This window comes from Aricia agestis, chromosome 15 (genome assembly GCF_905147365.1).
Source record: "Aricia agestis chromosome 15, ilAriAges1.1, whole genome shotgun sequence".
Taxonomy (NCBI): Eukaryota; Metazoa; Arthropoda; class Insecta; order Lepidoptera; family Lycaenidae; genus Aricia; species Aricia agestis.
The window spans coordinates 9,543,888-9,559,637 of NC_056420.1; the positions used below are offsets into that span (position 1 = coordinate 9,543,888).

The 15,750-nt window shown below is 38.3% G+C and overlaps 3 protein-coding genes across 12 annotated transcripts in view; 2 read left to right on the plus strand and 1 right to left on the minus strand.

Annotated features, from left to right (window-relative positions):
* The window catches only part of LOC121734370 (probable phospholipid-transporting ATPase IM), a 96,598-nt gene extending 95,657 nt beyond the window's left edge, over positions 1–941 (plus strand). For all 6 annotated transcript variants that reach the window (XM_042124941.1, XM_042124943.1, XM_042124942.1 and 3 more), the window contains one exon: positions 156–941. In XM_042124941.1, coding sequence (XP_041980875.1) covers positions 156–530 — 375 coding nt within the window. In that variant the 3' untranslated portion in view covers positions 531–941. The remainder of the gene's footprint in view (positions 1–155) is intronic.
* A 5,719-nt stretch (positions 942–6,660) lies between these two features.
* Positions 6,661–8,928, plus strand: LOC121734377. Its single transcript, XM_042124950.1, has 2 exons — positions 6,661–7,772; positions 8,385–8,928. Exons 1-2 carry the CDS (start codon positions 6,703–6,705, stop codon positions 8,896–8,898), a joined length of 1,584 nt encoding a protein of 527 aa, XP_041980884.1. The 5' UTR covers positions 6,661–6,702; the 3' UTR covers positions 8,899–8,928.
* Positions 8,929–11,510: 2,582 nt separating this feature from the next.
* The window catches only part of LOC121734369 (unconventional myosin-IXAa-like), a 32,122-nt gene continuing 27,882 nt past the window's right edge, over positions 11,511–15,750 (minus strand). For 4 of the 5 annotated variants that reach the window (XM_042124933.1, XM_042124936.1, XM_042124934.1 and 1 more), the window contains 6 exons: positions 15,431–15,568; positions 14,734–14,916; positions 14,208–14,323; positions 13,759–13,900; positions 12,548–12,735; positions 11,511–11,914 (listed from right to left, as the gene is read on the minus strand). In XM_042124933.1, the coding sequence (XP_041980867.1) occupies positions 11,767–11,914; positions 12,548–12,735; positions 13,759–13,900; positions 14,208–14,323; positions 14,734–14,916; positions 15,431–15,568 (915 nt within the window). In that variant the 3' untranslated portion in view covers positions 11,511–11,766. The remainder of the gene's footprint in view (positions 11,915–12,547; positions 12,736–13,758; positions 13,901–14,207; positions 14,324–14,733; positions 14,917–15,430; positions 15,569–15,750) is intronic. The other variant, XR_006036710.1, reaches the window with a different exon arrangement.

Here is a 15,750-nt window from a genome sequence, read left to right on the forward strand (position 1 = left end):
TATAACATTATAATATAGTATAACGTATTCATTGTATTCATATTTTTAAGTAAAAATAACTTTTACGTTGACGTTTAGATATGATTTAGTTTAGAAAAGTTTTTTGATATTTTATGCTAGTTTGAAGGAAGAGATTGAGAGTCTTTTACCCGCAGATGATGATCCTGATGGTGCCGGTGGTGTCGTGGCGGCTGGCGATGTCGCGGCGGCGGCCGACGCTGGCGGAGCGGCTGCGCGCGCGACAGCGGTGGCGCCGCGCCGCCGCAGCGCCCGCGCCCCGCACGCCGTCCGCCCGCCGCGCGCGCCGCTCCGTGCGCAGCGGGTACGCCTTCGCGCACCAGGAGGGCTTCGGTCGCCTCATCACGTCCGGCAAGATCATGCGGCGCATCCCGCACGCGGACGCCGCGCTGTCGGCGCTCGCGTCGCTGCCGGGCAAGTTCCACCCGCGCGCGCCCTCGCCGCCGCCCTCCCCGCCCTCGCCGCCCTCGCCGCGGGCCCCCAAGCAGGACCTCGACTCGGTCGACTTATGAAGCTCGCCGTCGACGCGGTGTGTGCGTGTGGACGCGAAATGTACAGTTCCCCGGGAGTGAAGTTTGTGCCAGCGCCGCGAACGTCCCGGACTCTCTCGAGACGGCATAGTGTCGTCGCAACTCGTATTGTGATAACGTTAGTAGATTTAAAGAATTCGTATTATATTATTGCCTATATTAAATTATATTTGTTGATCGAGAGTATATATTGATAGATATTTATTATGGTACATACTAAGATACTATTTTATATCGAAGAAACGTAGTTATCTCCGATGTTCCTTTGTAGACGGTAGCTCGGTCGAGCCCGCGCCGCGCCCGCGCCGACACTAGAGGACCCGTTTTGTTTTGTTCTAATGTTGAATGTGGCCGAGTCGCAACTCGCAATCGATCAAACGTTTACCTAGAAAACTGGAATCGTCCATTTTTGTTATTATGATAATGTTACATTGGTTTATAAAACTACATAAAACGTCCAAAATCGTTCTCTGAATTCGTGAAGTAGTTTGTTAGTTTTAAAAATACTTTGCATAAACCATTTTCATGAAACAATGTTAAAATACTTTTTTGAAATATTTTTTAAATCTTAAAAACAGTATTAAAGCAGAGCAAAGTTATTTAAAAAAAAACTTTTAAACGACTTTTATTTTTAATTATTTTATCAGTATTTATCTATTATAAGAAAAATATGTGAACTACAGGATGTCACTTATAGGACTCAGAAATCGATTCTGGATAATAAAAATTGTTTCATTTTTATCATAAAATTTACTTACTAAAATTTCAAAAACCCAATGTCTCGTACGCTTTTTGATTGTCGTCTTCGTTAAAACCTTAGAAATGTGCATATAAAATTTAATAATGTGGTAAGCAGTTAAAATATTCACAAAGTGTTAACTGTAACATTAAACACATTCATACTTACAGGCGGTAAAATTCTTCGACCCTTAAGATGTAATACCAAACATTGTCCACTTGCTGTTTTTAACAACAGATCGGTACTCTTAAAAATAATGTTTAACTAGTCATTTCGTTGGGTCGATAGAATTTGCCGTTAATATTTGACTGAATACATTTGACCGAATTACTTCAGTTTTATACTGTATGTTCTAAACCGCCTCCACACGTCGGCCAATGCATCATCACACGTCATAGCTCTAGAGAATAGGGGGCATGGCAGATACGTCTGCCAAGTGCCAACATGTAGAGGCGGCATTATGTCTCAACAGTTCTCCGGAACCTCACAATCTACGTCCAAGACAAGCAGTTTCTTTTTATTTTTACATCTAGTTTACTATTGAATATTTGTAATTTTTTACATTGTCTATAATAATAATTGTGACTTGTGATCTCAATAATTTTAACTGCATTTAATCGGAATTTTTGATATTGGCTCCGTTCCTATCATAATATCTTGTGACATTTTAACTGCATGCAAATATACATATATACAACATTTGCTTTGGTATCAAAACATTTTAATAAAAAAATTACTCTCATATTATTGTATTTTATTTTGCACCTTTAAGCCCCATCCGGAATTTCCGCGAAACGTGAGTGTGGATCCGGTTCGCATATTTTTCGCACTTCGCGGCTGGTTCCCCGACCGCATCGCGCGCGAACCGTGCGCGACGCCGCGGCGCCGCGAAATTCCTGCGAAGCATGAGTGAGAGATCCGATTCGCATATGTTTCGCACTTCGCGGCCCGTTCCCCGATTGTTGTCGGTTTTCTGTCCCGCGACAAAGAGATTTTTTTTAAATCTTTATTTTAATAAGGACTTTTGCCATAGATATGCCAGCATTGTTTAGTGAACAGAATATAATTAATCCTACTTTATACTTTATATACTTTATTATATAATATTATAAAGGCGAAAGTTTGTTTGGATGTATGGATGTTTGTTACTATTTCACGCAAAAACTACTGAATATATCTTATTGAAACTTTACTATAATATAGCTTATACATCAGAATAACACATAGGCAACAATTTTAACTGACTTTCAAAATGGGGGAGGTGTTATGTTCGTTTTTTATATTCAACGATTACTCCGCCGTTTGTGAACCGATTTTCAAAATTTTTCTTTTGGCGTACAGAGTGTCATCCCAATTTGGTACTATACTCACAAAAGTGGTGATCTGATGCTGGGAGCCATGACTAGTCGAGGGAACTCCTTAAAATTTATATGGAAACATGTGGTGACTTCGGTTTCGTGGGAAGTAGTTTAAGCATATGCAATCAACAAGTAAGATTTTGCGCCAATGTATACCATGATTAGATTGGGAAGGTGCTGAGAGAACTCCTTTGCATTACTTTAAGAACGGAAAGCATATGCTACTATGCAAATTACATTCATCATCACTACCATATTATACCTTATAAAGTTATATGCATCCCATGATTATGAGCCTATTATGATTTATGACCCATTGGTACTTTTCATATGCTTTTCATAGTCATTTAGATAAAGATTCGATTTTGTCAAGCGATTTAAAAAATATTTCTTTGTTTGATTGAACACGTTAATCATAGGAACTATTGGTCCGATAAAAAAATATTTTAGTGTTAGATAGCTCGTTTATCAAAGAAGGCTATAGGCCTCTGTTTCTTCGGTCCTATTAGTTTGCGTGATAAAAATAGGACCGAAGAAACAGAGGAAATGTGGTTAAAACGGAAAATTATTAGCAAGGGTTTATCTCACGACAATGATGAAATACTCAAACCAGATATGTTACTACCGCGCGCGTTGTGAAGCTTCAAATACGGCCCAATTGGGCCGTCTGTTGTTTAGTCTGCATCGAGCGCAGTCATGAATGTGCCGCGTCTTGTCTTACCTAATTAAATTGAAAATGACGTCGTGCGTGTATCGAAAATGTACCAATTATGACTCGAAAGTAAACAAAACACATGGAATCTCTTACCACATAACTTGATTGCAATAAATACCTCGATTATTTACATTTTCAATTATTTTTTCGAACAATCTGGAATAAATTGAATTTTCGTCATAGCTCAGGCGAAGAAAGAGACAGCGATACGATTCGACGTTTAAAAATAGAACTGTCTCTTTTACGTAAATGGTTTTTCGTATCTTTTGTTTCACTCATCTGTCAAATTTGTCAATGTCTGCAATTTTGAATTTGAAAATTGTTCGGAAGAGATTAAAAGCCGGAAAATAGTATGGATGTAACATATCTGTATAAGTACAATATAATTGTCTCACGAACTACTAAAGCAGTTTTGTATGTTATTTGGCACAGATATAGAGTAGACTACGTGAAGAGAGATAAGCTATTTTGTTGCGAAAAAATGTACGATTTCCGTAAAATTCCTAATAATTTACGCGAGCGAAGCCGCGTGGGACATCTATCTACACTACTATTATAAAGAGGAAAGATTTGATTGTTTGTTTGTCTTGAATAGGCTCCGAAACTACTGGACTGATTTGAAAGATTCTTCTACCATTGGAATCCTACATTAATTCTGCTGAACATAGGCTAAATTTTATTTTGGAAAAAATAGGGTTCCGTAAGATATTTGGGATTTTCGGACGCAAGGTGTAAAAAATCAACTAGAAATGTTACTTTTTTCGCGTACGCTGCCTAAACTATAAAATATAGAACCATAAAATGTTCTAAGTAATTGTAGATCTTTTAAATATCTACAAAAAAGTCCGCGACACACTATACCTATCTATGTTGAGTGAGGCACAATAACCATTTTTTTATTAAAAAAATCTTGAAATGTTTTTGGACTACATTTAAATGCCTTAATTTTACTCATGGCATTAATTCTTATCAAAATAAATTATTTGATTACTAAGTACAGTTAATGTAGATAATAGATGTAGATAATCTTTGAATGATTAAAATTGGACGTTTGGTTTTAATGTTATGACGAAATTAAAATATTACGATTTCTGCTGCACGTTGCGAATTGGGCGTCTTCAAGGCGCGCCGCGCGGGTGTGCTCGCCCGGAGAGTCCACGTAAATATTAATTATTATTACCACGATCATGGGAATCGCAGACACAATAGATTTATAATATAATATTTATGCGACAGCCGGGTGCCGCTTCATCTATATATATAAAAATGGATTTTCAAATGTGTTAGTCGCGCTAAAACTCGAAAACGGCTTGACGGATTGGGCTGATTTTAGTCTTAAAATGTTCGTAGAAGTCCAGGGAAGGTTTTAAAGTGACACGAAGTTCACCGGGACAGCTAGTATAATATAAAGTAAGATAAATTTGGCTCAAGGGCGCAAACTATAGTGCGTCAAGAAAGTGAAGTAATTAAAAAGTGGCAATATTGCGAACATGTCGCGAACTTTGCGAGTGTGGATTGGTGTGGATCAGTAAATTTGGCAGAATGCGCGATCCGCGGAGCGCTATCGCGCGCGAGTGTGGATCGGCAGTTAGAAATATTGACATAGGGACTAGAGTTTAGAATTTTAGATATTGTCGAAACTTTTGTTTGGCGAGAGCACACGAGAGTGGCTCTCTACATTGAACATTCTTGATTAGCTCAGTTCAAAATAGATCTTCATACGATATGTACGTCACCATAATATTATGTATGCTACTAAAGAAGAGTACCCAAATTCGCTGGAAAAGGCATAGGTGGATGAGCGCCATACATCGTAACAGAAAATCCTGAACGTAGTCGTCAAAGAGTCCTTTTTAGGGTTCCGTACACAAAGGGTGAACACAGGACTGTGACTTCCATATCTGTCGGTTTGTCTGTCACAATTATATACTAGTGTTTAGGGCTGGTATAAATAGTCAGTACTTAAGATGCGACCCGGTCTCAAGACGCAATTCGGCTCTGTGATTGGTCCAAAAATGGGCAGGAGGGGTAACCCCCCCCCCCCCCGTACCAAATCCAGACTGAGACGTTTTGGAGCTACTCACCTTTGAAATTTTCGGAATTCTGACGTGATTCTGACGGAATTTTGTGACGATCGCCGGCTACCGCAGCACAGTCATAACTCACAGTTTTAACCTAACCTACTTTTGGACTTTCTGAATTTTTTATTTGTTTTTGTTTTGGCCCTTTTATTTGACGACGATCGCCGGCTGCTGCCGCAGCACGCTCGCTGCGCTCGCTCGGCTCCCTCTTTGTTGTGGTCTAAGTTCTAACCTAACTAACCAACTTTTGGACTTTCTGGATTGTGTTTGTTTTTGCGGGGGTCCTTTCGGGTGAGCTGCGCCCCCCCCCCCGGCTCCCCGATTCGGTAGGTAACGGAGGCACTCCCTAGTAAGTAAGTAACACAAACACCAGAAAACAGATGACCTTATCGAACAAGATTACGAAAATTTCAAGTGTAAATTTCTCCTAAATTCTGGGGGGATTCTGGGGGTGGAAGTGGCACGAGAAGGTTTTTCTGACCCAAACATCCTTCCTCAACCCATGTACCAAAAAATTGAGGTAGGTTTACCTTAAGCTGCGCGTCCACTGCATCGGAATCGGAGCGTACGGAGCGTCGTCATTTACGAAATGCCGATAGGGTGCGTCCACTGCATTCGGATTCCAGATCAGCAATTTAATTAATAATGTATATATGAAATGTGTGCGTTAACGCTTTGGAGTTAAGGTTGGATTTGCTATGTTCAGTTTTGATACTTTGTTTCGATGCGCTTTGACTCTGCACTAAATATATAAATTGACCCATAGACGCGGTTGCGGATGACGTCATCGGCATAAATTCCGGTCTCAGGCGCAGAAATGCCGATCCAGTGCACGCAGTACCATACAAATCAATACAAAGCAACAAATCCGTACGCTCCGATTCTGATCCAGTGCACGCGCAGCTTTAGCCTTCATGAGTAATTTGTATTCTGTGACCTTAGCCCAATATATTACATCTGAAAATAAGTCTGAGCATACTATGTCGTTATTTCTGTACGGTACAGGCGAGTAAGAGGTGAGGTTCAGGGTTGCGAGTTGCGACCCATGACTTTCGGTCCCTGCGCTGAGAAAATGTATTATACGGCGTTCATGCTAGAACATTGTTTCCACTTTCCCGCCATTTACTCGACACTGGCCATGGTTTTATAGCCGAAGTGCCATAATAAAAACTGAAAAATTACATACGAGTTTGATTTGTCAGTTGTCAAAATAGGTAAACATTCGGTTTTTTGAGGTTAGAATTTTTTTAAGTAAAAAGAAATGAATAGATCACTTCAAGTCGTGCCGTGGTTCAACAAGAAAGAATGGTGTGAAGTGTATGAACATCTTTTTTCAACCGAGTCCACAATTCTGCTAAAAAAGAGAGCTATTGATGTTCTTCACGTTTGGAAAGCGAGATGCCCATTTGTACCTTCAGGCATTGAATCAACATTATGTTTGCTCGAAGTTCATATCCAAGATGAAGAAGGCATTTGTTACGAAAATAGCGACCAGCTGCTTCGGCTAGCATACGCTACTGCTCTAATGCGTTTTGTTAATCACATGTTGGATAAGGAGACTGCAAAAGGCACCGGTCTATACAAAGCTGCAAAAAATCTAGGAGTACCAGATTGGATTGTAGATCTACGTCATGATACAGCTCACAATAACAAACTACCTTCTATTGACCTACTCAGAGAGGCGTGTGTGGTAAGCTTAGATTGGCTCAAAGTTAATTATTGGGACAAACACAAAGACGCCATCAGTGACTATGTAGCAGACCCAAAAGCATCGAAGGTGCCGAGTGATGAAAACAAAATTGTGCCCCTCCTTAATTTTTGCACTTCTCTCAGTATCCTCTCGCATTCTAGTTGTATGGTTAAGAATGTAGCACAGATACGGGATTCATCTATGAGGGAATCATTAATTAATGATGCAATAGAACTCTTTGGAAATGATCTCGACTTCTCCAATCCAAAAAAAGTTTCAATCGCAGGTCTCAGTAACTCGATGTATTCAAAAGCAAAACAGCTGCTAAACAATGAGTCTGCTCTTTATGTAAACAAGACCCTGCTCTCTGAAGATTCCTTGTTTTTGTCTTTAGAAGTTTATAAAGTATTTCAGACTTCAAGTAACAAGAAAAACCAACAATTGAGTAACAATTACCTGCAATGTTTTGAGGGATTGATTAACTTTCTTCATACTCATGATCTTCTACAAGACTTCATATTACAGTTAATTGATATAACTTGCCAAGACAAAAATGGCTCCAGATGTAAACTGGCTGCACAGTGGGTGGCAGTTATATTGGAAGCTCTGCTAAAGTGTCAATCTTTCTTGATCAAACTAAAGTAAGTTTTTATTAGTTTAAAACAACACTAGCTGTTTGACCGAGCTTTGCTCGGTATCCAATGTAAATGACATTTTCTAGAAATGATTCCTAGCTAGATCAATTTATCGCCCCGAAACCCCCTATATACTAAATTTCATGAAAATCGTTGGAGCCGATTCCGAGATTCCAATTATATATATATACAAGAATTGCTCGTTTAAAGATATAAGATATAGCGTTTTTGGCATCTAGAACTGCCCCGGGGCAGGGCAGGCAGGGTAGGCCAAATAGGTATGTAAATAGCCAAACAAAACCAGTGATCCACGAAGCACTTAGACTTAGTACATTGTTTAGGTATTAATTTAAACATTGGCTATTTTCGTATCCATTCGGCCAGCCCTGCCCCGGGGCAGTTCTAGATGCTGAAAACACTTCGTATTTTTTGAACCAACTTCAAAAAAAGGAGGAGGTTCTAATTTGTATGTTCTGCTGTAAGTAGATATTTTTATAACACTTTGAAAAAGTGTAGCTCTATCATTTGAAAATCTCATATTTTTGCGTACCAACAATAATTTATTACTATTTTAATGTACATTTTTTTGTAATTAAGATGTAATTCTTTTCCTTTCAGAAACAAATCCAGCAATGTTATATCAAAGGATGAGGATGAATTGAAATCTTTTTATTATCATTGGTATCCAAGTGAAAAGAACAAATGCTTACTTATTAACTTAAGTAAACCAATACCCAAAAATCTTACAAATATTAATTTTATCCAACCAATAGTTTCAACATACAATCCATATTTGACATATTTTGTCAACCCTCTTCTTGGCTTAGTAAGGCCACAAATTCCTTCAGAAATATCAGAAAAAATTTGTAATTTAGCAACTCTGATTGCTTTTCCTGGACGATTTTCAGTAGTTTCCTCAAAAATTTATACGGCAGAAGATATAAAAAACAATTCTGATAATTGCAGCAATAATTTTAGTGATAATGCTAATGCAATGGACGTAGATGAAATAAGTAAATTTCATGAGGATAGCATATGGCAGCTTGCACCTCAAGACTGTGATTGGACAACTTGCCCAATAGGTTTGTTGCCCTGGCAATATCAAGGTACTGGTTCAGAGGAGAAATTATAAATATATCAATAATAAACATTTGAATACACAGCAATTGTTTTATTATTTTTGTAATTTGTATATAATATATTTTGGTTACATTTTGTTATAATCGTATTGACACATTACAGTTTCCTTACAATAACATGAATAATAATATACATTCATTCTATAATACAAGATGTTAAAATTATGATAGGTTGTACAAAAATCAGAAATAGATAATAAAAAAGTGAACAGGGAGCGGGTACTTAGTAGTATTGAAATACATATTTTGGTCCGTGTGAATGTTATAATTTTCTATAAAAATAGAATAAACCAATCTCTTTCTCTGCTTCATTTGAATATGTGGCAATGACAATGTTCACATTTAGATAAGAACTCGTATTAGTTGGGAGCCTGTTGTGAAAATATATTCAACAAAAATACTCATCTTTTCGATTTAATAGTCGTCCATCACAATTTATTAAGAATTAAGGGGATAAAATTTACTAGACACAATGTAGACAATTTTTAATAACTTTAAAACGTCTCGAAGACCGTAGTTTAGTAATCTAGTAAGAGTTTTATATTCAATATTAAAGTAACAAATATTTACAATAACTACAAGAAATCTCGATTTATCTACACTACAAATCGTAACTAACTTTGAAGCCACATTGCACATTTTACAATAACATTTAACAGAACCCTTATTACGATAATATGAGTATGTAGAACATTAGCGTGTACATCTCTATACCTATTATAGACAATAGTAAGTATATGTAAACACGGTAGCGAAACGCGGCCGAGCGACGTATGAGATGTGACGCGGGGGACTAATCTCTAAATATTATGAACAACATCGATACTTTAAAAGATGTGGACTGCCGAAAGCAAACTACTAAAAGGCACAGAAAATACAGTTTAGAGTACTGTGACACAACCCTAATTTATAATTAATTTACAATATCCCAGAGTAAGTTAGTACGCGTGCGGAAATTATAAAAATATAATTACAGAGTAAAAGCGCACCTGAGATTCGATACGTGACTAAATCAATAAACTTTATTGCTTTCATTTTTACGATTAGACTTGAATCCTTAAATAAAACTCTGTCAAGAACTTCCGTGAAGACATCTTAAATAAATGGAATAATCGTAGCGGTTCACAGATACATTCGTTGTATGAAGATAACTTAATTAAATCGATAGAATGTTTGTGACTTATCAATTAAATCTATAGCTTAACAATAGACAGTCTTTTTGATAATGAAAACAATAATAGAAGGTACAGTCGCCGACAGCAACTGAGACTGTTCAACAACTCCACGCGACGACTATTACACAGTATAACATAATAGCACTGGATAAACAAAACTATACTGTTCGTCGATACTCGATGCCGTCTATAAGAGTTAAAATTCTTGGACAGGAGCTAAAATTAAAATTTCCCTTAAAATGTTAAATTTAGAAATATCAAAATAGTAATTTATTAATATGATAAAAATGCATCGTAAAACTAGCCATCAATAGATTCAATCTTTTTCAGTCAAGACGATTTGTACATATTTAATATGAAATATATTCATCTTTATCACAAAAAAGCAATCAGTGTAAAACATGTCAAAAATAAAAATGTGTATCCTCAACTTAACCGGCAAAGTTACATCAACTTTCAACAACTACGAGAACAACATAACCTTATAAAATCATCAACAAGCACCAAGGTACAGCTTCACCGACTACTCTAACAGTTATCACCGAAGGCCTTTAAAGTATCTTTAAAGGTGAAAAATTTGTAAAGCTTAGCATAAAATAGTTTCTGAACATGGCTGATAAAATAGTATCAAAACTTTTCGTTTCTTGTAGGTGTACGCTACACGGAAAAACAATCGAAACGTCTATAGGTGGCACCTAATAGAATGGAGCGAATATCACATAGGGGTGTACTTTATTCTACAAGGATAAGCTCATCGCTAATACTAAGTACATAGTTTACACAATTTATGCCTATTATGAACTTCAACTAGTTCATGGTCTTTTTTTATTAAACTATTTTAAAAAAATGTTCTAATTTTGACATTTAAATTAAGTTTTAAAAAGTTGGAACGTCAAAATGAAGACCATTTCCAAGTGTTTAAAGTTCATAATGAGACAGCTGATCACTAACAAGCATATCCAGCTCTACCTTAATCGGCAAGAATATGATATTATGCCCCATATCGAGTAACATTTTGGACAAATCTAGTAGCAGTCCTCCACCGAACCGAATGTTTTGAGGAACAGTAACTCCATCTAAAAGCATTAAAGTAAATATTGCCCAATTACACAGGGTTACCTACGTAATACAATGACGTACCATCTTTGTATTTTGTGACCTATCGCAATGGCTGACCTACAATAATAAGGTCGACCACTATAATTGTTGACCCGTCTCTTAAACTGAAGTTTTATATTGTGTACATGACATCTATCTAGTTGTGATATAATGATAGTTCCTCTTATGCGCGTACACGCGACGTCTGTCGAGTCTATACGCCCAGCGGTACACAGTTTAAACCAGGGGTTTAAACAACTTAAACTTTTTATTTAATGGAAACCAAACACTTATTTTGGGATATTACTATCCCAAAATAAGTGTCTTACGACTGGCTTGTTATCTACCCATCATTATGCGCTACGCTTTAGTAATGTATCGCGGTAGCATAAATAATTTTGGCGAAACTCTTGACGGATGTGCCCTTGACACTTGGTTTAGGCCTCGCAAGCCTCTGGTTTATGTCTCGCGGACTTTTGGTTTAGACCTCACGAACCCCTGGTTTAGAGATCATGAACCCCTGGTTCCGAACTCGCGGACCCCTGGTTACATCTCGCGGACCCCTGGTTTACACCTCGCGAACCTGGTTTAGACCATGATGGGGTCGTCGGAGGAGAGCTGCCGGTGCAGCAGCCGCTGGGAGCGCAGGGAGGCGGCGCCGGTGCTCAGGTCGTCGGAGCTGCCAAACTCGCCGTCGTGGTCCGTCGTCGAAAGCAGATCATCGTCGGACGTCGCCCTGTAATGAAAATATATTATTAGTTGCAAAAGTGTAATGCCTAGGGGCAATATTACAAAATAAACTTCACTTTATTTAGAATATCCTAGTTTAAATGTCACTTATTCATCGTGTTATAAAAATATGCACATTGCACACATGGGCGTACCCAGGTTCTTAGCCAGAGGGGGGCAAATTACCCAGGTTCTGGGCCAGAGGGGGGCAAATTACGCAGATTCTGGGCCAGGGGGGGCAAATCAGTTTTTTTTATAAGCTAGGTGTTTATAAAGAATAAAAAATTGATAATTTTTAGTTGTATTGCAAACAAATGGCAAAAATTCGTTATTTGTATAAATGAAAGTACTAGATAATATACTTAGTAGGGACGTCAACATGATCCAGTGAGGGCAGCTGCCCCCCCCCCCTGCCTCCCCCTCGGTATCGCCCATGATTGCACATTTTGATCAATGTTTTTAATATTTTGTTTACTTTTTTCAATTTGAATTCCTTCCAAGGCCTTCATTGATTGAGAGGTTTTAATAGAGATAATAGTCAATAGATAGTTAAATCCATTCACTTTCAAATCTCTCGACAGAAAAACAAACTATGATACTTAAGATTTACATGTTTTAATTCAATACATATTTTACATACCTGACAAGAGCGGGTAGGTTATTCGTGATTATATCTTTTTCTTTCTCTATCTCGTGTATGTGACCCTCTAGGATCTTCTCTTCAGGTCTTGAGGGCGCCTTGTGCGACGCGCGCATCTCGAGTAGCCGATCGGCAGCGGTAGCGCTCGCCTTCTCTAGAGTCTCGATGTCCGCTAGTGCGCCTCGCGTCTGTAGGGAGTGACGTTAGCCATAATGAAGAGTGGTCTTTGTTCTATTTTTATAAAGGTCTGGTATGTTACGCTTTAGCTGCATCTTCTTTATTCGAGGTGCCTGCCAGCACAGAGACGGGCAACGTAAATAGCGTGGGCATACAATCAAACTACTTGCGTCGCGTTTGTATTAAGATGTAATTTACTCAATGGTAAGCATCGTAACATACAAGTGACTAAGAATTAGCCCACAAGTGACCGTCTAGCATCTAAGAATAATATCTATAAACTGACAGAACCTTAGACATATCCCCCCAAAATCAGGTAAGTACTATGTAAGCCTTTATTTCGAGATAGCTATTGTGCGCATTACTATAATTCGTGAACCCCACCTCCAAATTTCAGTCTATTACTGCGTCCGGACGACGTCTGTATACGTGCCTGGAAGAAACTGCTTCAAGCCATTTTTTTCTTTCTTGTGTTAATTTTTGTAAGATTCATACAAATGTTATGAATGAAAAAGTGTGTTTATCTGTACTATTTTTTTTTATGAAATAAGGGGGCAAACGAGCAAACGGGTCACCTGATGGAAAGCAACTTCCGTCGCCCATGGACACTCGCAGCATCAGAAGAGCTGCAGGTGCGTTGCCGGCCTTTTAAGAGGTAATAGGGGAGGGTAGGGAAGGGAATAGGGTAGGGGATTGGGCCTCCGGTAAACTCACTCACTCACTCGGCGAAACACAGCGCTTGCGCTGTTTCACGCCGGTTTTCTGTGAGAACGTGGTATTTCTCCGGTCAAATCAGCCCATTCGTGCCGAAGCATGGCTCTCCCACGTTTTAACTAATATTATAAATGCGACAGTGTCTGTCTGTCTATTAAACCTCTTCACGCCCCAAACCACTGTAAGCGATTGTGATGATATTTGGAGATACTTTGAGTTCTGACAAAGGATATAGGATACTTTTTATTCCGGAAAAATGTACGGTTCCCATGCGATAAACTAATTTTCTGCGGGCGTCATTAAGTATTTTATTTACGTACGTTATTAATCTTATCAATGAGTATGGCCTCGAGCACGGTGGTCTGCCGCGCGATGTCGTGCAGCGAGTCCTGCGCCGGCTGCACCTTGTGCGTGCGCAGGATGCACGGCGCAAACACTATCGCCAGCGCGTTTGGACCCATCCTGAAATAACAATAAAATAAATCAGTATCAACATTCAACCGCGACTTTTTTACTATATACTTTTATGGTAATTCAACTCGAGAATGGTTGGACGTATTTGGCTAATATTGTTCCCAAAATCGTTGTATCTTTATCGGAAAAAATACTATCTTACTCTCTAATTTCAACGTCAGTCAAATGACTGTTCCAAGTTCCAACATACAAACACATATCAACATAAATTAGTCTTGCCGTGTTCTGTGTTTATTGATAAAGGGGAAAATAATGAATACGTTTTATATTAGTTACTTTTATTAATGTCACTTACCTGTTGTGATTTTCCACTAGTGCCACCCTCGCGAGATGGAATATGAGTCTTTCGGCGAGATCGTAGTTGGGTTTGGGTAATTTCTTCAGTATTGTGAATATACACGACACCCGTTCCTGTAAAGTTTTAAACTGTTTTTAATAGTGATCAAGATATCATCGATCTTAAAATTATAAATTCCAAAGTGTGTCTGTATGTTTGTCTGTTACTTCGTCACACTTTAAAAGCAGAAATTTTGAAATCGAAACGAGGCGAACGAAATTTTGGGACAACTACTAGCAAGTAGCAATATCTAGTAGGCTATAAAATATATATATACATAAGTACCAATTTTTTAGCTTTGATGAGTAAAGTAGACTGGAAGAGATTGCTTATTAGCAATAAATTCGCTTTTTGTGCCTCATTATACGTCATGTTGTTTTATATTAAATTGTATTGTTATATTAATTTATATTGTGTTTTATTTCGTATTTTTGGTGTGCAATAGTGTTTTTGTATAATGTATTGTATTGTAGTTAGGTAATACCTGGGGGTCAGAGATCTCGGCGGCGAGTATGAAGTCGTCGTACAGGTCGAAGGTGAGCAGGGGCTCGGGCAGCTCGCGGAAGAAGCCCTTGAGCACGGAGGCGCGCACGTGCACCGCGTACGAGTCCAGCCGCTCCACGCCCTCCTCCGGCCGCGCGTCGAGTAGCGCGCGCAGCTCACGCACCTATGGGTTAGCATCCATACCTATACTTACTAATATTATAAATTTGAAAGTGTGTCTGTCTGTCTGTCTGTTACCTCTTCACGCCCAAACCGCTGAATCGATATTGCAATTTGGCATGGACATACTTTCGAGTCTCGGGTAGGACATAGGATACTTTTTTTATCCCGAAAAAAAGTACGGTTCTCACGCGATAAACGAATTTTGGCGCAAATCCAGTTTAGAATAATATAGAAAGATATCTATCTATCTAGATTCCAGATAGATAGTTTGTTTGCTTAGAATTTAGGTAATAAAATAGATGTTACAGTGTTCCAGAGTCTTATACATTCTGCCTTAGGGCATGCGTACAAAATGTGAAATTATTAAAAATATTAGATAATTACTTCAAACACAGCCAGGCCTTCGTCATTTGATAAAATCTGAAAGTTTTTCTGTAAATGCTTATAAATCAAACTTCGACGCGGTAAGTAAAGAAGTTTAGTTTTTAACTTTAACTTGTTGCTATTTAACTTACCTTAGAACTTAATCCACTTTTTCTGTATAGTCCCTCCGTGTACAAGCCCGTCATCTCTATTGTAGTAATCAACCTGTCGATCACAATTGGAATGTTGCTGTCGCCGGTCGGCAACTCACTCAACGGCACGCCAAACACCTGGAAAACAAACAAGTTACTAACTGAAAGTATTTGTAAGTACTTATGTTTTAAGTTTAATATAAAAGATTACAGTGTTAAGCACAACACAGTGACAACAAGCACATTGTAGTCTAATCATGTCATAATATGATTTCCATCAGCAAACAAAAGTTGTTGCACCTAACAAAAATGACTTCAAG

What these genes read in the sequence shown, in the direction of transcription:
- LOC121734377 (XM_042124950.1), top strand. Translation starts at nt 6,703, where the DNA reads ATGAATAGATCACTTCAAGTCGTGCCGTGGTTCAACAAGAAAGAATGG. An exon ending in TCTTTCTTGATCAAACTAAA is followed by an intron (nt 7,773 to 8,384) that starts GTAAGTTTTTAT and finishes TTTTCCTTTCAG; the next exon opens with AAACAAATCCAGCAATGTTA.